We start from the raw sequence: 22388 nt of genomic DNA, 5'->3' as shown, positions 1-22388 counted from the left end.
GACTACGGGTACTGTACATGCATACCGCCCACCAGGGACACTTAGTCGAACAGGAATGCAAAACCCGAAAAACGCAGAGATGCGCAACAGTAACCTCATGTTCTCTGTGCAGCCTCTGGCGGTCACGAGACATCCGTCGGCAGTGTCGCATTCAAATTCCTGAGCCCACGCTTACACACGGTCAAGCATTTACAACTTGAACGGCACGGTTGTTCGCAGCGAAGCACAGACTAGGTAACACCGCGTGAGGGTGCATGGCGGCGTTTCAGAACACCGCGCGTGGAGTCGTGCTGGGTAGAGCATGCTCGGCGCAACGACGGTCACTAGATATGCATTTGCAAACTGCACATGCTGCACCAGCTGCCACCAGATTATACGCTAGTGTTTTCGCGCCGTAAAAGCCGTTGAATTATTACGCAGTGGGTCCACGGAACTGCACAGACCCGGCTCTAGAGTCACAGTAGCACGGTAGCGAATAACTATCAAGTAAAGGAAGACCCGTGGTCAGAATTTGGCTGACTAAGGGTGCTAAAGATACTGGAGTCCCACTACAGTTGCTGCATGCCCGCTAGATTTTGGCACGATGTCTCAATTCAAATAGATGTCTGCGCTTCGGATACTTGCTGCTCCTGGTGTGATGTTGGGGTCCGTGCGCGTGAATCCTCAAGAATGAGACCGCCAGCAGCCTTATCTGGCCGCTGAGCTACGCAATAAAGCCCGTGAAGGCCGTCCCACCAACCAATCATCTCCACTCGATTCCCCGCCAGAAGTTAGCACATAATGCGCGGCCTTACCAAAATCGGAGTTTGGCTGTCCTCTAAAACGTAGACTGCATAGAGAAAACTAGCGACCAAGCCTTTTTGGCTTGATACAGAATCCGGTTCGTTTGGGTAGAACTAAGAACCGCACAGTGCCACGCCTATCGAGGCGAACGGTCGCGGTGAGCTGTGTATGGACGCATGCGACCGCAACATCCACATCACAGAGAAGACACCGACCAGTGCAAAAAGTTGCGAAAAACAACAAGTTTCGGCCGGAAAGAATGAAAACGAAGATGACGCAGAATAAACGGTCAATCTTCATAATGTGCCAGAGCAGATTCTCCAGCGGGAATCGGCACCTCGAAGGCTTCGGCCAGCGCAAGCAGCTCCTATGAGGACACACACATGCGAAGGCAGAAATGTCCACTGATCAGTGCATCCGCGCTGGAAGAAAACGCTACGCGACAGCTTCCTGGGCTTTTGTTACATGGCAGTAATCTTGATAGTTTGGTGATTAATGCGCCCCAATGACCGGGACACTGCTGACACGAGGACGAACACAACAGGCGCCGTCAGGAAGCAGTCAAGATCCGAGCGGATGCGTTTCTCGAGAATGCGACGAATTGCGGTTGTTTTTCATCTAAAACGATAGATAATATAACATTCAAGACGAATCAACTCACACGACCACTTCAGCACACATGTGTCTCATCACTGATAGTCAAATGAAACCCCACAGGTATGTGTGAAGACTAGTTAGTTATCATGCTGACTAACCGCATGGGACATGCCAAGTCGCTCAACCACGGATAAATGTCTGTGAAAGCCTTACCTCAACAAAATACCGGGGCAGAAGATCCGCGCGCTTGATAACATCTGGGTCGTACACCATGGAAAACGCAACATGGCCTGCATATGATAAAATCTCGACCTGAAGCAGGAAAGGGCAGAAAGAACCCGAATGTAAAGAGAACGGAACTGCGTGCGGCGTCAGCTTCGGAATGACTCAGTTTCTGATGCAAACGAAATCTATGGAGTGATCAATGGCTGGTTTCCCATACTTGAAAGCGCGACGTTCACGGGTTGAGGGCTTAGGACTGGCGCTCGCCTCCCTCCTGACGTCGCTTGGTCCCATGGAACTAATCCTTCCCCAACAGTCTCACGGACTGCAAACATGCGCACTGCGGAACGCGTAGGTGCCTAGGGTGAAAAAGAGCGCGGCGACTTGCCTGAGTAAGTAGATTGACGAAAGCCACCTGAATCTCGTCGATCCGGACGCCCGCCACGTAGATGTGCTCCTGCGTACAGAGCACCGTAACCGAGTTTGCGATAAGACCGCGAAGATAAACTATGCCTCCTCGAATACCCGTCGTCAGTACAAACAGAGTTGCCCTTCCAATCACGAGATGACTAGCCGTCCCCACACCGTCGAACGAAATGCCACACCCAACAGCCTACCACTCTCACGATCTGTCCCTCACACGTGCGACAGAACGAATCCTCCACGTCACGTTACAGATGCCAGAACGGGCGAATGGCCTTAAGTGGCGTGCGGCCACCTCGCACAGGAGTTTTCCAGGATATCAGACCGCCCGCGCAGTTTCACGCTAGAGATCGTCCGTGATGCCAACGGACAGCCCTCACCGGCTTCTGCGGGCTACCTCACTTTCTGAGGGCCTACACACTTCCGTCCCTCGCTATTTTAGTTTTGTTTGTTTCTATTTTGTGGTTTGCTGCCTGGCTACGCCAGACGCCTTCATCCCCAGTTGCCGTACCGCACGCAACCACGCAGCACCCACACTTTGGCACCTGTCGGCATCAAGTGCCGAAGCGCAGGTGCTGTCCGCCTATCGACTGTCTGCAAATGCATCCAGACGCGTGTAACACCTCATTGAGCAAAAGGATGCGTCCTCGGCAGATTTTAATTACTCACGGGGTAGGCTGGCACATTGGCGAAGACGAAGGAATGGTTGTTAACGAGATCAGCCGCCATCTTCTTCCGGATGCCGACCGGCAGAATATATCCACCGAGTACGTTCTGGCACGCGAAGTCAACGAGAGGCTGTTTCGACTCTTTCATCCACTTGGTGATCTGAGTAAGAGCATTCGAAGAGACCCTGAGCCATCTTCCTTTACCAGTGGCTCAAACACTTCCCAGAACCGCTCACCGTATCTCCACTCCCGCTTACAGCAGCACACGAGACAAGGAGGCACGGGGTTCTCAGTGCAGGGAGCAAGAAGACAAACGAAAACAAAAAGAAAGACGGGACCGACTTCGGCTGCGCCGCTTCACCCGAAATGGCCTCGCAAGTTCGCGTTGAAAGGTGTGGGTCGCACTCACACATGAGGTGACTTCACGTAGTAGTGAGATGCCTTCCTCCAGCTTCTTTGCTTCACAGTCCCAGCAGCGCGTGAGTCAGCCACGTGTTCGATTCATATTCGCTTCACTACGAAAGGTGCGAATGGGTTCACCAGGCTCACAAAGGAGGTGGGAAACATAGACCTACGGATGCAACACGAAGCAAAGTCACTGGTGGGGAGATGCGCTAGGAATGACGCCAGGGGAAAAGCTCTGTTGGGCTTTATACCTGGTGCGTAGCTTGTAGGCGTTCCTTTGGCGTCGCTTGCGTCACGGCGAGCTCAATAGATGTAAGCACGAATCTGTTGCGAAGCGCCAGTTCCGGATCATCGCACGCCTGCAGAGACCTGTGCACAATGGTCCGCAAAAAAGCAGACGCAGGCGTAGAGTTCGCAGAAGCAAGCGACGCGCGCGCCGTCCACTGCTAGCCTAGCAACAGCATAACTGCGATCGGCACGCGAGAGCGTCCTGGAGGTCCAGCAAGCACCACCGTAAAGACAACACTGTGCCGCAGCAATGCTGCAGCATTGCCGTGGAAGAAAAGAGTTTGCACAGCTACCTGCGAATTTTTTGATGTTCGGAGATGTCCTGGAGACAAATCCTTACCTTGCGAAGGCGCATGCAAGGAGCGCCTTTATAGAGAGAGGGGCGGTCGCTGAGTCTGCCTTTTCGAACTCGTGAAATCCCATCTTGGCACAGTACCTATGGCACCGCAATGAAACACGCCGCAGCTGTGTAATTCGTCGACAGAAAAAACCAGTCACAGAGCATTCAAGCCAAAAAATTTTCCCATGTGCATGTCCAAGGCATGTAACTCGGGAGTTGGCAGACATGCGGAAAACAATGACGCCCGCCTGGTGCCTGCTCCGCACACAGGAAGGACACACGCGTGGACTCTTGTCGTGTACCTTCTGATTGCGCCTGAGAAGGCCGCAAGGAAGACGTCATTGAGCGGCACGCCTGCAGCGCGGCGAATCGCCTTGACGAATGCTAGGGAGACAAGCGGTGCCTTGGCCAGCTGAAGAAGCAGTGACAAGCAGCGACAACAATAAAGAGAGGTCGGGTGTGGGCTGTTTCTCATACGCATACGCATACCCGGCGCATACCAGACTCCGGCTGTCTGCGGCGTCTACGTGTTCTCCGCTGTGTCGTATCCGTTTTATTGGCTGTACGCCTCCCCCACTCACACGTGCTCCTATGTCCAGGTCTACCGGCCTGCACATCTATGCTGCCGGAGCTTCAACTGCTAGCAGTGTCACCTAAGTAAGCGGCGGCCTGCAACGCTCGGTCAGCAATTATGCTTCGAGTCCAGCCGAAACGGACGGGTGCTGGTCTGTATTCGAGACGCCCATCGCTCGACTATGCCACGCCAGCGAGGCCCTGCGCCACTGATTGCCGAGTGTAGAAGAAGTACTGCCTCGACTCCTTACTCTGCTCTTTGAGTTCCACTTAAGCCCGAACTCCCTGCGAAACGCATGTGGACGCGACACTGGAGTCTCGGCGTCATAGGCCGGAAGCGGCCCTTTCAGCGCGTAGATAAGGGCATACACAAAGCGACAGAATTCTCGGAGTGTCTGGTGACGCTCCGCCCTGGCTGTCGCCAGCCCCTCCGAGCCGAATAGGCGAGCCCTCCAGCGGGCAATGCCTCCGCGAATCTGCAGGCAACAGACGGCGAATAAGAGGGAAGGCAGAAACTTCGGAGGCGAGGGAGAATCCGTCAGCTTGTGTATTTGCATATGTGTGCGTACGCCCCGCATACAATGCGACGGCCCACTACGGTGAATGAATCGAAGAACCCCCCCCCTTCTCCTCACCCCCCCCCCCCCCCGCCGCTCAAAAAAAGGCGTCCAGTAATGCGTCGCCGTGCATACGGGGCGGAGTATTCTGAGTCAAGTCACGCCACCAACTTTGCCTACCTTGTGGAGGAGATAACTGATGGGAGATCTGAAAAGATTTTTCGCTGCCTCTCTCTCCTTGAACGCAGCGGACGCGCCACGGGTGTAGAGAGGCACCCCCTCCGCATCTGTGACGACTTTCGACGCTGCCTGCTTGCATTTGGAGAGAGACGTCAACATGGAAGCAGACAGTTTGGTGTCACTGCAACGTCTCTGCAACACCCCCTACCGCGGAGGTACTCGTGGAGTTTCCGCCATTCACTCATAGGCCCTGAGCTTTGCAGTGCTGCTGAGACTCACCACGAGTTCGCCCAAATAAAAGGATATAGTGGCCATATCCGCGAGAATGTGATAGAAGGAACGACAGCACGAAATACGAACAGGAAGAAAGTGCCACGCAAGACTGATAAGGCCTTACTTGAACAAGGGAGACACCGTCTCCAATCGAGTGATCCACTCGAAAGGCTATCAGATGCTTCTGGGATTCATCTGCGCGGGCCGGAATCGCAGGCTCATTATTGCCTTCAGACTGACGTGAACTGGCTCGCCGGTGAAGTCGAGTCGCTTTCCCTTCGGATCTGCTGCCGGAACCGTTCACAGCTTCATCCGTGTTGTTGCCGGCCGCTGGGCGCCCGACGCCCGAACTCGGTAACTCGCTTTGGCAACTTCGATTCTCCACCAAGTGTACTTCCCACCGAGGTCGATCAGGAGAGTAACCCTTGACCATAACCTCCTCCAGCCAAGAGTGTAGCTCGTCATTGTTTGCAACACTCGAGGAGCGGACATGCCACGAGAGGTCAACGGGGACTTCTCGCCACTCAGAAGACCACCGCCCAACAACAGGCACCGCCCTGATACACACCAGAACGCATGGCATGTCGAGCTCATAGGATGGGTGCGCACTGCATTTGGCCACAGACATATCTGCGCAGGCAATTATGCCTAGGTAATTTCCGTGCGGCAGGCCTGCCTCCCGGATGCTTGTGACACGACAAGATTCTCGATTTCCCAGCTCATTCGTCTCGCGAGCCGAAGCGTCGCCGTTCGCTACAGCCTCGACGAAGCCTCATCCAGCGCATCACAGACTACTGCTTCCCCCTGTGTGGGAACTGAGGCATGCGCACTAACCGAATGCTCTACAGTGATGTGGGCAACCCGGGAGATGGTACGCAGTGTCTAGTCGAGCATATCATCTTCACGATAGAGGCGCACATCGAGATATATACAGAAACTCAAAAATATCGCAGAGTCCAAACACGAATGAAACGCTTAGATCCTCTTTAGACAAGTGCGTAGGAGAATTACATCGCAGCAACTAGGTTTGCATAGAATCGGCACAGCATGTCATATCGCGCGCAATCACTGCCGTCATCAAGTCTCAATATCATGTAATCTGAGAAGAGTACCGCTGCCCCACAGAAAAAATTGAGATAACAGAGGGCAGGGGATACGGTGTTTTGTGTCGTACCTGAAACGGAAGTACTTCAAGACATGCTTCCGGCACATATGAATAAGCGCCTCTCGTCGCGGAAGCTCTTTACAGTACATCGCCACGGTGATCATCTGATGTTGACATCCCGAGGACTCCGGGAAGGGCACTGCCGCCAAGTTGCTACTCGGGAAAGACATGCGCCGAGGGAGTGTAGAAACAGACGGGACATCTTGGCGAAACCCGTCCTCAGAATCTACATCACTGCCCCCGTCATCGCTCAAGACCTGTATATAAGAGCAAGGAAAGGAACAAAACGCCACCAGGCAAAGCTTTCCTGTCCCTCATATCGTCTGAAAGAGAAAAGCAGCAGCTGAGAGGAAGGAAAATAAAGCGCCACGCATATTTCGGAGTTTCGTGGCCGTGGCAAGTCCCCAGACCAAATCTACACCGAAGGCATCGCGAACTGATAACGCTTTAATCCCAGCAGCAATACGCCGCGCACACCGCGTCGTAACGCGAGGCATGGGCATGACGTCCAATACGAGAAACCCCCTTCTTTAGAAAGCACTACCCATATGGTTGAACACAACTCACAGTGACCCCACAGTGACACCAGCAGCGGAATGTTTGAGACTACGCGTCCTCACAGAATCTTCATCCGCGCTGCTATCACTGTCTGCTTGCTGTGTGCGCAAGGGCCGTTTCTTCCTCTTGAACAAAGACAACAGAAGCCAGAAAGTGAACAGGAAAGAGTGGTAAGTGAACACCAGCAGCGTAATGATGCTGTCCAAAATGTACAGGCAGAATTCCTTGACCGGACGAAAGAGGGCAACCGAAATCAGCTGCTGCAGAAGCCTCGCGGTCGCATGGGCAGGAGGGACTTCCCTCTCCGCCGGTTGAGATATCGACGTCTTCCCACTGGCCATTTTGTAAAAAAACTGACGAATCTACTCTGCGAAAAGCCTTCAGATTGTCTTTCCTTCAAAACGCCGTGGCGAGTCAGTCAACCATGGAAAAAGGCGTCGCGAGGGGCTTTCCGCCGGCGGCACACGAAGATTCGTAGCCAAAAAGTGGCGAATTATGACCAGAGAGACAACATTCTACGACAGGGTTCACGTAAATCGCTGGCCGTCTAGAGCGTTGCATTATGCTGTAGCATCAGGGTCCGTGGTCTGATAGGGGCAAACGTATGGGGTGGTGTGGCGCATCCCGAAGAAATAGTGCGAGTCATTCAGAGTAGGAAGAGCAGCGTAGCTCCCCTGGGGAAAAATGCGGCACAAGGAGCCAACCAAAATGCGTAACACAGAGTCGTTGCCTGATAACACCACGAAGTTGAAGGGATGTTGACCGGTCGATGAAAATGCAGGCTGTATGCAGGGAAAAAGCTGCTTTGTTAATAGCTCGGTGGGCACCCGTCCCCCCTGCGGTCACGGCAAAGTTAAAAGTACAAAGAAACCCCACATTTGACGCTGCAGTCCCTCGTTCAATAACAAAAGCAGCGAAAATTCCTTTGTGGGGACAGACGAAAAAACTGTCTTGAACAAATCACTGCACGGTAGGATATAACTGCACATGCCTGGCAAGAAGGCGCGCGGAGTGCCTTGCTTGGACCTCGTCCACGTGCCGCCTCCCACGACAAAGCATAAATGCTCGCACTCGTTGCTTCTACTGTGCATTCATTTGTGCTGGAGCTGACACCCTTGACTAGTGGCATTTACAGAGCTGTGTCCTCTGAACGGCGTACCCTCATTTGCTCGCAGCGTCTCCCCCGGTACTAACGCTAACGAGCTGCCAACACGCAATTGACCGGATCCTATGTGCTGTGCGTTGTCTCCCAGTGCCTGCTTTCAATTGGTCACACGAAGATAGTGTCGCACAGGAAATGACTTCCATTCACCTGATCAGGTACGCTTTCGACGTGAATGCTAATCCGGTACGAGCTTAGGATACACGTGCATGCCGCAGGGCTAATCGTGTCCGGCTACGACTTTTGGGCAGCCCGGCGTGTTTCGTTCCGTTGTGCTCTCTACCCTTGTCTGCGTGCTAGAGCAAACAACCTATTGCCCGTGAAAGTTCCTTTATCATGCATCTTCCAGTGACCGAGCTCACACTAAACCTGGAGTGCCGTCCTCACAGTGCGTCCGTGCCTTGCCCCCCTCCCTACAGAGCGGTCGCTCAACGCACGCCATTAGCAGTTGGGCGGCAGTGTGATACGAGTTCCCGGTGCGGAGGTGGATACATGCATCGGCACCTGGAATAAGGAGGTCCTTCCTGCCGCAGCTAGGGGGAGAGGCACCGGAAGATTTCGCTCGAGATTTCGTCTGGTTTTTTTTGAACTGGGTGAAGCAACAGGACTTCTCTTTTCCTAACCGCTTCGGCAGTTTATCCGTCTCTGCTTCTCCTTTTGTTGGTATTCCTCGCATTCGTGCATCGCTGGATGACAGGCCTTTCCTGGGTGATACAAAGAACGTCGGCTTCACTTGCCATCTACCTTCTTTTGCCTTGTGAAACACACTTATGGTGCGTAGGCTGACTTCTCTGTATAAAAAAGCTGAGCGCAGTTCCCTCATCGAAACACACATCTGTTCTCGTCCCATTTACTCCTCTACGGAGTGCGTAGCCTCCCCCTGTTTTTTTTTTTTCGCCGTGGCAGGGGAGCTTCCTTTGCTCGGTTCAGCGCCCTCGAGAGACTGTTGTTTTCTCGACACAGCCGACTGTGCGTCCTTTTTGCGCGAAGGTAAGTGGTGTTTCCCCAACTATTGGGCCTGAGGAGACAAAGGGGGAAACAGCAGAGCGCGAGACCAGTCAGACAGTACCTGCGACCCGCCGGATTGTCACTGGCTTTTTGAGGGGTTTCCCGTGTATCGGAACCCACCGTCGGTGCGAATTCCAGAGACAGCGAAGATTGATGCGAGAGGTACCGTCTGCGGGTTGTCTCTCTTCAATAAGCTGTTTCTGCACAGCCTGCTGGGTTTCCCCTACTACGTCGTGCGCCGCCAATGTCTAGGCCCCTTACGTGGAAAAGTTATAGCAAACGTAGAGCCGTCACGTATTCATTGACGACCTGGGTCATGTTCGTGAGTCCAGAGCCCTATCAGCGTGGTCGCGTAGACTGGTGCAGTCATCTCGCTCGCGGCTGGCGTACTTTTCCGTCACAGAAGCTTTCCAATTCTTAGCCTTGCTAGCAGTGGTTGTTTGACAACTTCAGAGTGTTTCAGGTGCCTTCCAACATTCAAGCAATCGCCTGCGGGCGGCACGGAGTGCAGATGGAAAAGTGCGCGTATGATGTTCGCAGCAGGACTGCCGCGTGGTTCCCGGCGACGCGTCCCACATTGTGTTGTGCGTAATTGTGTTTGTGCAGATTGGCAGCAGCCTCGGTGCTGCCTGTGGAAAACCACACAACTAGTTGTAATTGGGCGAGGTGTTCTTGTGTTTCCTGCATCCAAATTTCTCTGCTGGGCGTAGTCGCTGCTTCGCAAAGCATGGTAGATCTTCAACTTTAATAGTGGGAAACACGAGGTGCTCGTGTCTATACTCATTGGGAGACGCAAGGCGTGGATGTCGGAGTGAGTTGTGAGCGAGGAATCTCTTATCGCGCCACGAGGGTTTTTTCTTGGGGGAGGTTCACCCAATCGTTATAGCCGTGACACGTGTCCGCCCCTTTCAAGGAGGCGGCGGCTTCCTGCAAGTTTCATCATCGCTGTCCTAGTCGGCCGTCAAGATGGCAATGAACGCCTTCCGTTTCGCAGGTGATATGCTTCACCTGCTGTCGATTGTCTTGCTTCTTTTGAAGCTCAGGCGATCGAAGAACTGTGTAGGTATATCTTGTCGGATGCAGGAGATGTATCTCCTTGTTTTTTGCAGTCGTTACGTTGACCTTCTGTATCACTTCATATCAGTGTATAACACAGCTATGAAGCTATTCTTTATCGCATCGACAGCTTACACAATCTATCTTATCAGGTTCAAGCCACCCATCTCGCAAACATATGATAGACGTGCAGACTCTTTCCCGTATGAGAAGTACCTGATTCCTCCGTGTGTTCTTTTGTCTCTCGTTACTGCCGAGGATTGGTCAATCTCAGAGATTCTCTGGGCTTTTAGCATTTGGCTCGAGTGTGTAGCCATTCTGCCTCAGTTGATCCTACTTCAGCAGCTGCGAGAAGTAGAGAATCTGACGGGTAACTACGTTGCGGCTCTCGGAGCATACAGATTTCTGTATATTCTGAACTGGGTGTACCGATATTTCGCCGAGTCGCCGCCATACGTCAACTATGTGGGCTGGATTGCCGGGGTTATTCAAACGGCGTTATATGTGGACTTTTTCTATTATTATGCACTATCCAAGTGGTATGGACAGAAGCTCGTCTTACCCGTCCACGCGGAGGTGTGAGACGAAGTGCCAAGAAGGCAAAACCAGTCGCTGGCTTTGCTGGTGATGCCGGTCCGTAGTGGAATAGCGGTTTCCAAGAAACAGAGGGGCGGGAGGATTATATCCGTCAATCTGTGATTCTCTTCTGGCACGCTCAGCTGCCAGCACAGCTCCGGATAAGCTTCATGGGGTTTGTGCTTGCGGTCCGTCGCGCGTGGCGGGCAGTATTTGCAAGTTAACATTTTCTCCATATTGTTAATGGCTGGTAACCAGCTTACCTCTTTCGCCTTGACTGTCATTCATGGCGTCCGTAGAACCCGTTCTTCTTCTCTTCTTTGATGCATCATCATCTGTTGCGCTGAGTTTGCATGTTTCCTGTTGCTCTTACAGTCTTTTTTTCTCGTCTTTGTTCGCATGACTTGTGTCTGTGGTCCTTGCTCAACTGGCCAAAACAGTTCAACACGATCATGTGCATTTGTTTCTGGTTGACTTTCGGCGAAGACGACCTGGCTGTATTAAGCAGAAACCTGGTTATAGGGGAGGTACTGACTGTTAATGCCCCTTATGGTCAGAAAACCCTCTTCTATTCCGAAATGCCTTTCGTAAATATTTATGCACGGCCAGCTGGTATTCGTCGTACGGTGAGTAGTCCGGTTTGGAGGCATCTGGAGCGTCTTCATGTCAATCATCGGTGCAGTCCTCCAGACGTCTTCAAAACTTCAAGCCCCTAGCTCTCATCTGCGGTGGCCGTCCGCGCAGCAGAGATGGTTTCCCGGTACCAAGAAATATATGCATCTACGTTCATGCGGTATGAAGATATTCCGCCCAGTCACGTTATTACTTGATGCGGTCACATACTTTATATGGATCTCGTTTCAGGCTTCTAACAGTCGCTGCCCAATGGTTCAGACATTGCCGGGGCGTGACCTCGAGAACGGGCACACCGCACGCGGTCTTTGCCTGCTCCCGGCCTGCGGTGAACTTCCGCATTCGGAACTGCTGTCGTTAGTTTGCCATCGTTAGTGACTCACGGCGGATCGCACCACGGCATTAAGACATGGGCATTCACGTTTCTCATTGTCTTCTCACAGGGAAGAGAGACACCGAAAACAGGACGTCAGGAGAGGCTAAGAGACAGTCGCCGTCTACTCGACGGGAGATCAAGCCGTTACAACAGACTAATCATGATGCTCAGAGACCATTGTTTTCCGTTTTTCAGGTTTTGTTCCAATGAATGTGGAGACATGTGGTGGTGGCGGTAGCCGGTTCTCCTCTTCTGTGACTGCGCTCCCACCTGTGCGGCGTAGCGGCTGGATTAGTCTGATGCGTGCAGAAACAGCGGACGCAGCCAACAACGCACAACGGGTACTTCAGAACTCATCTAGCCATCTCAGCCTCGCGGTAGTTAAATCTGCGTCATACCTGCGCCGTTAGCATTTGAGGAAACCGGCTCATGCACACGCCATGTTTAGCATGCAATAGGCACTTTGTGCCCCCCCCCCTCCCTGTGCGAGAGGGCCAGGTGCTGTTGCAAAAACCTGAGGAAAATGAACGCCAAGATTGGGCTGTCACATGAACTATAAGGATGCTTTGTGAGAGGACAAAAGATCGGCATCTGGGAATGGCGAAGGTCTGCAGTCGTCTCTTAAAAAGCCGCGGAAGTATGCTAGCACATGCAGACACAGTCTCTGCGCATGTAATGTCTGGGGACCGGGGTCCGTGGATACCGAATTACGCCATTTCAGTGGGTAAAAAGGCCCGAATGAGAGGCAGGGCTTCATTTGCGTTCAAACGAGTGGATTGTCTCATGGGAATCTGATAGATTAGCGGTGGAGAGAATTGCATTCGGGTGTCTCATGACACGGCAGGCGTGCAAAGGGGGCCGTATTGGCTTCTGAGGCGATGCGCCAAACATGGTCCGAAAAGTAGCTCGCCGTTGAACAGCAGAAAATGCGGTGTATCCATGTGCATCGTGCGTGTACTATTTTTTTCTCGTTCCTAATTCTTGTCAACCCAAGCTGGATTTCTCAGGTGAGTCAAGGGGAATTATGACCTTAGGCATCTGGGACACCCCTGTGTGCACGTGGCCGTTCAGTGCCTTGATTCTAAAATGTCTGCGGCGGTCTTCCCTTGGGGAGACCTCTCCAGCCTCGGTTTGTTCCCGCTTTTTGTTCCAAACTCCTTGCATGCTACGATGATGTCGGCCTCGGGCTTTGCCAATGTGAGGACGAGGGGCGCGTAGGAAGGGCCCGGCGCTGATGGCCGGACTCTTGCTGAACTGCCCCAAGAGTCTTCCTCCGCACAGTCTAGTTGACTCATTGCGGGATGCCCTTGCTGATTCATCTTATATCCGTCCAGGCTGGTGGGTTCATATATCGCGGAGATATTCGCATGCGACTGTGGTCCCGGAGAACACCGTCTTCGGCGGTTTCTTACAGGTATGCGATGCGGCTGTCGACAGCGTCCGTTAGCGTAGCTGGGCCAAACTCGAGCGCCAGGATTGGGCATCTTCTATGTGCTAGTGCCAGACGACGGGTCGCTGGAAGTGTTGGGACACCCAGAAACAAATGTTTTACTTGTTTCTCTCGTGGTGTTTGTCTCTGCTGTAGGCCTTCGCAGGTAGCTTTCCGAGTGCTACGGTCAACTAGCCTATATGCTGGACAGGGTTGTCCGCTCTCGGCAAGTCCCATTGGGCGCCGGCATTCCCTGGCTTTGGACAGTGTATTTGCTGGAAAGTATGCAGTTTGGTGGACAATAAGAGATTTCAGAAGGGTAAGTCACGGGTGAAGAGGGACTGCGCGGGAATCACGGAAACGTGACTATTCGTGGCGAAGCTGGGCATCCAGCTGGGAAGCGCCATAACCGTGTATCATTGTTTTTCTGTGCTTTTTCAGAAGTGGGCTTGGCGTCAAAGGCATGATCGTGCACCTCCACTCCGAACCAGCCGCTTCCCGTTTGCAGGCATGAACTCAGTGCAGCTGCAGTTCTGGCCCTCAGGAAATCAGTCTGCTAAACCAGGGTGAGTTTGACAAAAGGGATCCCCCTTGTGATGCCGCACTACTGCTTGCTAGGAGTCATAATGTTTATTTGTGAGTTATGTTGTTTCTGCAGGTTCGTTTCATTTGCTGTATCTATTCCGGAATGCTGGCGAGATTTTCACTACCCCATCAATATGTACGTGGCAGGACATAAGAGAGGGCCATTATGTCTTCATACATCAGAATACTTCAAGGTAAGAACCAACAAAAACTGTGTTGAACTCCAGCAGTCAGGTTTCAGCAGCCGTACCTGCTTCCGCGCCGGAGCGCAAACGTTTAATCCGAGGCGTTTCTTTGTCAGAATCTTATGTTGACGGGACTCTGTTAGTTGTGGCAGAGCAGAGCAGCAGTAAGCTGTGTTCACGAGCATCGTCGCGTGGGGGAGGGGCGGGGGTCCACCGGTTTACACTTCTCACCCGTCTTCGGGTTCCAAGCACGAGGCATATAGAAAAGTCCGAGTGTAGCTTCGTTGTCTGTGATTATGATTTGTCCTTCAGGTCGCTAACTGCTTCTGTCGTTTGCAAGACGTGCCGTTGGATAATGACCAGGTGACGGTTGGTTTTGAAGTCGCTCCTTGCCTCGATACCAGCCGGCGATGAAGGATGATGTTGAGCGTGTTATTCATGTTTGCTTTGCTAACTCATATCTCGGCGTTCACCGTCTTTGTTATCATGTGAATTATTCAAGTGTGCCCTCTTCTGATGACGTAGGCGGAAATGGCGACGACTCTCGACTTCCATTTTCCACCGTTGGCGTGTTCTTCACTTCGCTACCTGTCCAGTGGGGTGCTCCAACCGTCGTATTATCAAGTGATTGTTTGAACGTTTCGTGGTGGACAGCAGCACACCGTCTGGTGCGGCTGGCACTCGGAACAGCGATACGCAGGCTCAAAAGTTGCGAGACATTGACAGATTTAAATATTGGGCAGTCACGCAAACGTGTTTTTGCGGTAGGTCACTCATCAGATGGCGGCCTGAGGTGTGTCGTAGGTAGCTCACAACTGCGTACAGTGGGCTCCACCGCTAGCGGCCGGGCCTAAGCAGGAGGGAAACATTCCTTTGTAATGCTGCGCATCTCGTAGCCATCGCTCCAGGGACAAACCACAAGCCTGCTGCCTTCGCAGTTGTGGAAGAATGTTAGCGAAGAGGGACGAACAAGAACACGCGATCCTGCGTTTGTAACGGTACGAAGTTAGATTAGGTCAGCGACCGCAAAACCAGCAGGAGACGTCTCCAAGGCCGTCTGCGCGTTGTGCACGCGGCATCTCGGAACCGGGGCGTCAAGCCGATCCCTCACCCAAGCTCAGAATCGCAGGAGGACCGGCCAACTGAGCACGTGGAGGAACTATGAAGGAACTTCAAAAGCCTTACGTGTCGGTCGAGCGTCACATGGTCGCTGTCTAGAGCAAAGACGAGCTCGATTCGGAGTCCCTTTGACTTTCAACCTACTGCACCTGTCGCCGCAGGTGCGGCCTAGTCCACAGGCATTTCCTAGTAGTGCTGTGGATATTTGGAGGAGCGTGAAAGTGCTCATGGAACAATAAGCTCTATGCGTATCTTGTCGAACTCTCGGTGCGTACTTCACGGTATTAGCTAGCCAACTCGCGGTGAAGCTACCGCATGGACACCTGATGTCTGCTGGCAGTTACGAAGGAGCAGATGGGCGATCGTGCAGTCAGCGATCGAACACCCCGGCCATGCCGCCTTATTCGCGATCTGAAGGAGTCTTTGCCAAGTGGCGAGTGATGCCTCCAGTACCAATCTGGTGCTCTTGAGTCTATCGAGGGCGCATTGAATGCCCGACATGCGACTGAACTTGTTTCAGGGTGGAAATATTTGTGGGCCTCCCTGAACGTGGGAGCATGCGCCAGTCTTCCTCTAACGATAGCCGTGATGATGAAGTGGAATTCAAGATTCAATTACGAGAGGCGCTACCACATATGTATTTCAGGTGTTCATGCCCGTCTCAGCGTGTCTCCGCACCAACGGAACCAAGTGTGCCAGCGTGGACTATCGAATGAAACAATGTGATGAAATATCAACAACGATGAAACTTATTTGGTTAGAGACGGATCGCGCCGATGTAGAGTACTGTCGGTGTTGATGATCGTTTTGCTTAGCGGGGCAAGAACTGCCGAATAACAAGGAAAGGAACTCCTTTCGAGAATAAGAGGCAGCTCGGATGTGAATGCGAAGAAAAGCGCAAGTGATCTCACGTCGGCGCTCAACTTTTGCAAGTGATGGATACCGGGGCACGTGTGTGGCTCGTCAACTGTGGGGCCTCTGTAATGGTGTATATCGGGGCTGGAATGTTTCAACGGTCGATTGTTCTTTCCAGGCAGATACGTGAAATCGTACACTCTGCGATACCAAATTTCAGGCCTTCATGATCAACGTGGTGGATGTCCAAACGCCGTCGCTAACTGCTGATACTTTTTTCGACGACGGCGGGTGTGCATGAGACATACGAGTTTCTTCTTCCCACAATGAATTCGCAAAAGTGCGTTTCAGGCAGGGAGATGCCCTTGGATGTTTCGGCTGTGCCAAAGCTTCCAGGGTTTGATTCTTCCACCCTCAGGGACGTAAGAGAATGAAAAGAGCATCGCTATCCCTCAGGCACGGCGCAGCCGATCATTGCTGCGTTTCGCCTCGCCCCTACCCAGTGGCCTAAGCGGGTCTGGACTTCTCTCCGCTTTAGGAATAGGAGGTTCCGGGAGCATGTCCATTGCTTATCAGTCCGATGCAGGTGCGGTAGCCGTGCTGATTCCCGTTAACGAGGTCCGATCTTGAGGGCCTCATTGTCTATGTGCTGTGCCATGCGGCATTGCAGAAGTTTCACAAGGCCCAGAGATGGTCCATCACTAACAAGCAATGCATAGAAAGGCTACAAGACAAGCGTCAGAAGCTGGTTGTCGTGCCAAGGTAGAAAGGACCTTTTAAGGCTCCGGCTTCATGTAGCAAGCACGCTCTGGTACACAGCTGCGAATTCGGGGGGACTTCCGCACTTCCGACAGATGGAAAATTGTTGTGTGCTATACTTGCCCGGACGTACTCGTCATTCGCTCAAACGGCTTTCTGCGTAAATGATGGCGGAAGCCACTTTGAGCCATCCACTGGATGCAGGCATGTTGAGCTGTTATGCATGTCAGAAAACTATGTCCGGCCCTCCACTTTAGGGCGGTTTTCAATTATGCAAAGCATAGCGCCCGTGCTTCGTGTCTCGGAGCATCGCCTCATGCCAAGAGCGATGGCAGAGAACGTCTGTCAGGGGATATTCGATATGGGCGCTTTACGCATTGTGTGTCGGATCTCACTATCGCCTGGGGGCAATGATCAGGCCGCAGAACACCTGGAGAGATGGAAGCACCTTTCCGAAGGCGACAACTCGCGACCACTACCATAGGGAAGAGCCCCAAACTGTCAAACTCCCAGCTGCCGACGTGCTTGAACACAAAGTACTGCGATTCTTTTGTTTCTTCAAGTCTCATGTGGACGAAGACGGAACACAAAATATCCGGATTCAAAGGTGCCACCTGTACTACTACTTGGAGGTGAGCTCCATGAAGACTCTTATGTACCCCGTTGCGGTTGTTCAAGATCCTGAGGAGCAAATAAATACCACGGCGGGGCATGTTGGAGCTTATGTAGAAAGTTACGTGATTTTTCAGAGGAAGCCACCGTGTCAGCTATACAAGTAGTGACCAAAGTTGAAGTTTTAAGCAGTAAAATAAATGGTTTTGTCGCCTTCGGAAAGGTGCTTCCATCTCTCCAGGTGTTCTGCGGCCTGATCATTGCCCCCAGGCAATAGTCAGACTGGACACACAATGCGTAAAGCGCCCATATCGAATATCCCCTGACAGCCGTTCTCTGCCATCGCTCTTGGCATGAGGCGATGCTCCGAGAAACGAAGCACGGGCACTATGCTTTGCATTTGAAATAATTATACGTTCCATGCAGGACGACACGGTACAGATCGAAGAGCCACAGATCGACAACAGCGGTCTCCGCCACGGAACTTTGGTCAGGCGTAATCGCGTGCCAAAGGCAGATAATCCGTCAGAGTACATATCTGCTTCGGACCTCCGCGTCGGACAGAACATCACTGTCTACGGTAAAACTTTTCGAATAGCGGACTGCGACAAGTTTACGAGGGTAAGCCGGATGGCAATGAATTAGCAGAAGAGTCAGACTACGACAGCAAACCTGACTCCAGGCGTTGTGCCCGAGTCCAGACGTTGTGCCCGAGTACAGCGGGTGCTCAGCTCGTTGCGATCTGCCACGGCGACAAGTGACTAGGTTCCATATGGTGCACATGGGCCAGGGTTGTACTAGATTTGGATGTGGCGAAATGATTCGAGAGTGCACTGTAACACTGCATCGTCTTCCAATATGGTTTGCAGGAGTGGTACAAAAATGCAGGATGTGAGCAGCCTCTCTCAGAAGAAATTCCTCAGGACAGCTTTCTTGCGAGGCGTCGGATAGAGCAACAGCATAACTGCAGAGTTCCCATGAGTTACGACAAACAGTAAGAGCGGCGCGAAGATGCCGATAGTCGGCGACGCCTGCCGTCCACCACCGGAACTAGCAAGTGCCGAACAAGAATGTGCTAGAAGGCATCTTTATGTGCTGCAGGTACCGTGAAGTGATGCTGGGAGGAGGCTTCATCAATCAGGACATGCAGCAATTCATGGAAAAAGACCGCATGGTGGGTAATAGTCCGTGGAAGGCCACGCTGCAGTATAGGGGAAGCGCGGTGTGAACGGAACACCGCGCTTCCCTCCAACAACAACAATGCTGCACCGGCGAAGCAGGGTGTGACTGCCGGTTACTGCAGCATATGTATGTACTGGCAACAGGTCTGCAGGTTTTTCGCCATCTACGATGATTCGCTGAGCACCACGTTCGAGCGAAGGTCCATGGTAATTCTGTTTTATCTGTGGTACGTACTTGGGCTTCTTGATTAACCGATTGCCACCCCTTTCCAGATAGCAGAGCAATTACAGCGCTTTATCAGAGACTATATTCGAATTGATCTTTGACTCCTGTGTACGTTCAGCGACAATACCATTGAAATTCGCGAACACCTTCCGCCGAACAGTTCCCGTCCGCACTTCCCGGTCTTCTTCAGAAGGCGCAAGCTCCCGAAAAGTATGAAACGCAATTATCTCGGAACTCCCAAATCTGATGTGCCCGAGTGTAGGATGTTGATCATCTGAATCTCCCAAAATAATATGAATTGTCAACGAACAGGCTGTCCATTCTTTTCAGCGAAAATTGGCCCTTTGGGACCGTGTGATCCCTTACTCAAGAAAGAGGACTACTTTCAAGTCACGGATTTCAAGGTGTGAGTTAGCACGCCAGACCTCGCTCGCTGTTTTTCACAGAAATTCTGACGCTATGGTTTGCTACCTCCCGTTGTTGAGCACTAATGCACTGTTGTAATGCTGGACAGGTCGGATCGCTAATACGGATGCTCGACGTTGACTTTTTCATATACGACGCCGACGGATTTACCAGAAACTACTTCAGGTACCTCACGCCCGGACCATGTAATGTCCATACTAGTGTGCCCAAGCTTCTCCCGATTCCCGTTTTCCTGTGCACAGAAAGGTTTCATAGTCGTATTGCCGGGTTTCTTCAGCCAAGAGTTCAACATATCGCTCGATCCAGCTATCGACGTGCGCATCGGCCTGCCCGTCCCCATCGTTGAACCAGTCCCACGGTTTACTGGACACGGTACCGACAGCGGCTTTACGACGACGGCACCATACGAAGCGCTGAGTCAGAAAATCGGAGGGCACAAGAAGACCAACGAACTTGATGGCAAATGCCTCCGTTACCTGGCTCACTTGGTGGAGTGTCTCGCTCCGGGTCAAAAACCACGTCTCTTTTGTCTTGAATTCCACCTGGGGGACGAGGAAGTTGCCATCACGGAGATCAACCAAAGGTGAGACTCCATGTGTCTTCTCGAAAGAAGATTTCTTTGACCACCAGAAACTCGCGGGGGCGCAAGCATTATGCTTTACATGTCTGTGGCGTGCCCGTGCATGCCTCATTGGATCACCGCCCACGCGTTGCTCATGGTCGTCTTCGTAACAAGATTCTGAACACATGCTGGAACGCAGGAACGTCGGAACCTCTGGTGGGAAGTTCCTGCAAAAGGGCAGCTACAAGAGCGAAGACAGTAAACGAACCCTCATGCCAAGTGACTTTCGTCTAGGGTACGTAATCCAGTAGATCCGTGGACAGCACATATGGTCGGCGTTTCTGCAACGAAGTACCTGCAGATTATATATTTGTACCAACGAAGTGGTGCGTTATGTGGATTTCTGCTCAGGGCAGAAATCCGCATCAATGGGCACCTGTTCCGCGTGATTAATGCCGATAATTTTACCAAAAATTACATGAAGACAGGGAGGATCGCTTGTCCACAAGCAGATCTTCATCGTGCTCTGGGGCGTTTGAGAGACTCGATGAGAGAGAGGTTAACAACCCTTCGCGAAATGTTTCGTGACCTCGACCAGGTGAAACACTCGGCTCTGCACGTGGCTCTGCTAGGGCCAAGCAGTTCTGTATGGGGTTCCGTACGTCTTTCTTTGGAGCCGCAGTTGCCGATAGGCATACGTCGCGGTTGCCCACCCTGTCAACCCCTGTGTGATGCCACTCAGGACAAAAACGGTGTTATAACAACGGAGGAACTGAAACAGTGCCTATCCAAAGTGGGCTACAACCTGTCTGCCGAGGTCCGTGGGGTCTGACGAGGAACAGGAAACTGCGAAAGCACCGAGCTGTATCACCGCCCTTGCGTCCGCCAGTGAAGATGACTACGGGTATCACACTCTCTGTGATTTTCAGGAAGTTCTCACTTTGCTGAGCCATTTCGGCAGTACTGAGAATCACCAAATCAACTACTTGGAATTCTGCGAATCTATTCTTCACCTGGAGCCACCGGATCAATCGAAAGTGTCCCCTTCGCAAACGAACGCCGTAAGAACGGCGGCGTCGGGGAAAGAGCGTACCGCTGGGGTGGTGTAATGCGACCCTGGCAGCTGCTTCAGCCCCACGTGACTGAATCTATTCTCTCGGGTTTTTTCAGCAATCGGCAGACGCCTCCTCAAACATGGCGAAATGCGAAAAAATGCTGGAAGAGGCAGAGGCAATGAAAATAGCAGTTAAGAACATTCAGTATGTGTCACACTACTTGTGACTGAAGAAGCTGCGATGGCTCAGCCGAAAGAAACACGAGGCTACAACCATGCAAAACATGTGGAATGGGTCTCATTACGTGTCGTGTGGCGCTCTCTCTTGTGTGCAGACATCTCTTCTACCAACAGCCACGGCTTCTGCACAAACTGATTAAGGAATTCAGTCACCTCACCGTGGGGAAGACGGTGACGGATAGTCAAGTATGTGAGGCACTGAGTTCAATAGGTACGTCTTCGTGCGTCGAAAGATCCAGGTCAGCAACATGAGACTGGAGCTGACAAGGTTTGGTGCTGTGCCTCCATCGGATAGATGCTTCAAACCCTGCCGTCAGTGGCAGCGGAAACAGGACTTCTGGATCGTATCACTGCTGTGCCGAAACCAGGAACACAACACTGAGTCCTTTGCCACTCTTGTTGGCGGTGCAACCGTGCCTTTGAACCGCCTGACGCCATCCAAACGCAGAGTTCCGAGAGTGTTGGAGCCGTCTGTGTCGTCAACTCTAAACCCTCATTCTTCACAGCAAAACGAAAAGACCCGCGCAACGGGCAGCACGAGGGTACTTAGTCTGGCAGAGTTCGTTTCATTCTCTCTGCACAATCAGTTGCTGCTTCTCAGGCCACGCATTTCCATTGAAAACAGTTCAGAGGTGCATCGCATACCTGCTTCCTGAGGCGTCTTTCCAAGAAGTTCAATACATGCAGTTCATTCAGGTGAGAACCGCGAACCTCAGCCATACCAGATACGCAGGGTCGGGAGTGTCGAAGTTCATTGGAACGCGGTCCTGCTCTCTTGTGTACTGCTGGCTTCAGGCGCTAAGCACGACGTATAACGACTTGCCTGCGGATAGGTGACGTGGCTGAAAATAATCACTCAGATGCAGGGCACGAGAAGGATAACGCAGCCTTTGCGGAGGATGCAGCGAAAGGTGGAGGATGCAGCTATTATGTGTTGATGATCTCGATGAGGAAATGCCTGTGTCATCGGGGGTGCCTGTTTCTGTACTCTCAAGTATAGGGTCTGACAAGAGATCCTGTCAAGCCCCCTTGAACGTGGGTGTGCGGGACATCTCTCAGCTTTGTGATGCGGCGTATGCATCAAGCACTGAAGCACGGCGTTAGCGCTGCGCGAAGACCAAAGCTACCGCAGTATGCCATATTTTTCCAGTTAGAGACCCACGCGCCGCGGTTTTTGCCAATCGTGGCTGTCGTATGGGCTCTGTGCGAGGGTAAAGTGTATGTAGGAGAATTCATAGAACGAGCGGCCATGTCTCGTCATGCACGATGTCAAAACTCATTTTTTGAATATAAAACCGGTGTAGACGCAGAT

At 52.3% G+C, this 22388-nt stretch overlaps 4 protein-coding genes across 4 annotated transcripts; 3 read left to right on the top strand and 1 right to left on the bottom strand.

The window, feature by feature from the left end:
* Nucleotides 1–1072: 1072 nt before the first annotated feature.
* On the bottom strand, nt 1073–7373 carry BESB_076500 (uncharacterized protein; the record flags this gene model as incomplete). The annotated part of the gene is made up of 12 exons (XM_029366011.1): nt 1073–1150; nt 1594–1692; nt 1991–2059; nt 2695–2853; nt 3350–3467; nt 3727–3822; nt 4029–4138; nt 4551–4775; nt 5037–5165; nt 5434–5866; nt 6484–6731; nt 7095–7373. 12 exons carry the CDS (start codon nt 7371–7373, stop codon nt 1073–1075), a joined length of 2043 nt encoding a protein of 680 aa, XP_029217442.1.
* Nucleotides 7374–10168: 2795 nt separating this feature from the next.
* BESB_076490 (endoplasmic reticulum retention receptor) lies at nt 10169–10840 on the top strand (the record flags this gene model as incomplete). Its single annotated transcript, XM_029366010.1, has 1 exon — nt 10169–10840. One exon carries the CDS (start codon nt 10169–10171, stop codon nt 10838–10840), a length of 672 nt encoding a protein of 223 aa, XP_029217441.1.
* A 2304-nt stretch (nt 10841–13144) lies between these two features.
* BESB_076480 (uncharacterized protein) lies at nt 13145–14456 on the top strand (the record flags this gene model as incomplete). Its single annotated transcript, XM_029366009.1, has 5 exons — nt 13145–13257; nt 13429–13591; nt 13714–13838; nt 13931–14051; nt 14355–14456. 5 exons carry the CDS (start codon nt 13145–13147, stop codon nt 14454–14456), a joined length of 624 nt encoding a protein of 207 aa, XP_029217440.1.
* A 2729-nt stretch (nt 14457–17185) lies between these two features.
* On the top strand, nt 17186–21913 carry BESB_076470 (putative EFHC1; the record flags this gene model as incomplete). The annotated part of the gene is made up of 15 exons (XM_029366008.1): nt 17186–17407; nt 17814–18008; nt 18257–18381; nt 18489–18561; nt 18713–18795; nt 18913–19004; nt 19125–19198; nt 19309–19385; nt 19498–19803; nt 19982–20077; nt 20194–20380; nt 20953–21041; nt 21172–21287; nt 21678–21772; nt 21872–21913. The coding sequence occupies 15 exons, from the start codon at nt 17186–17188 to the stop codon at nt 21911–21913; spliced, it is 1872 nt and encodes a 623-aa protein (XP_029217439.1).
* Nucleotides 21914–22388: the final 475 nt, after the last annotated feature.

Source organism: Besnoitia besnoiti, chromosome VII (assembly GCF_002563875.1).
Source record: "Besnoitia besnoiti strain Bb-Ger1 chromosome VII, whole genome shotgun sequence".
NCBI lineage: Eukaryota > Apicomplexa > Conoidasida > Eucoccidiorida > Sarcocystidae > Besnoitia > Besnoitia besnoiti.
Note: the sequence above shows the minus strand (reverse complement) of the source record. Positions and strands in the feature narration are given on the sequence as shown.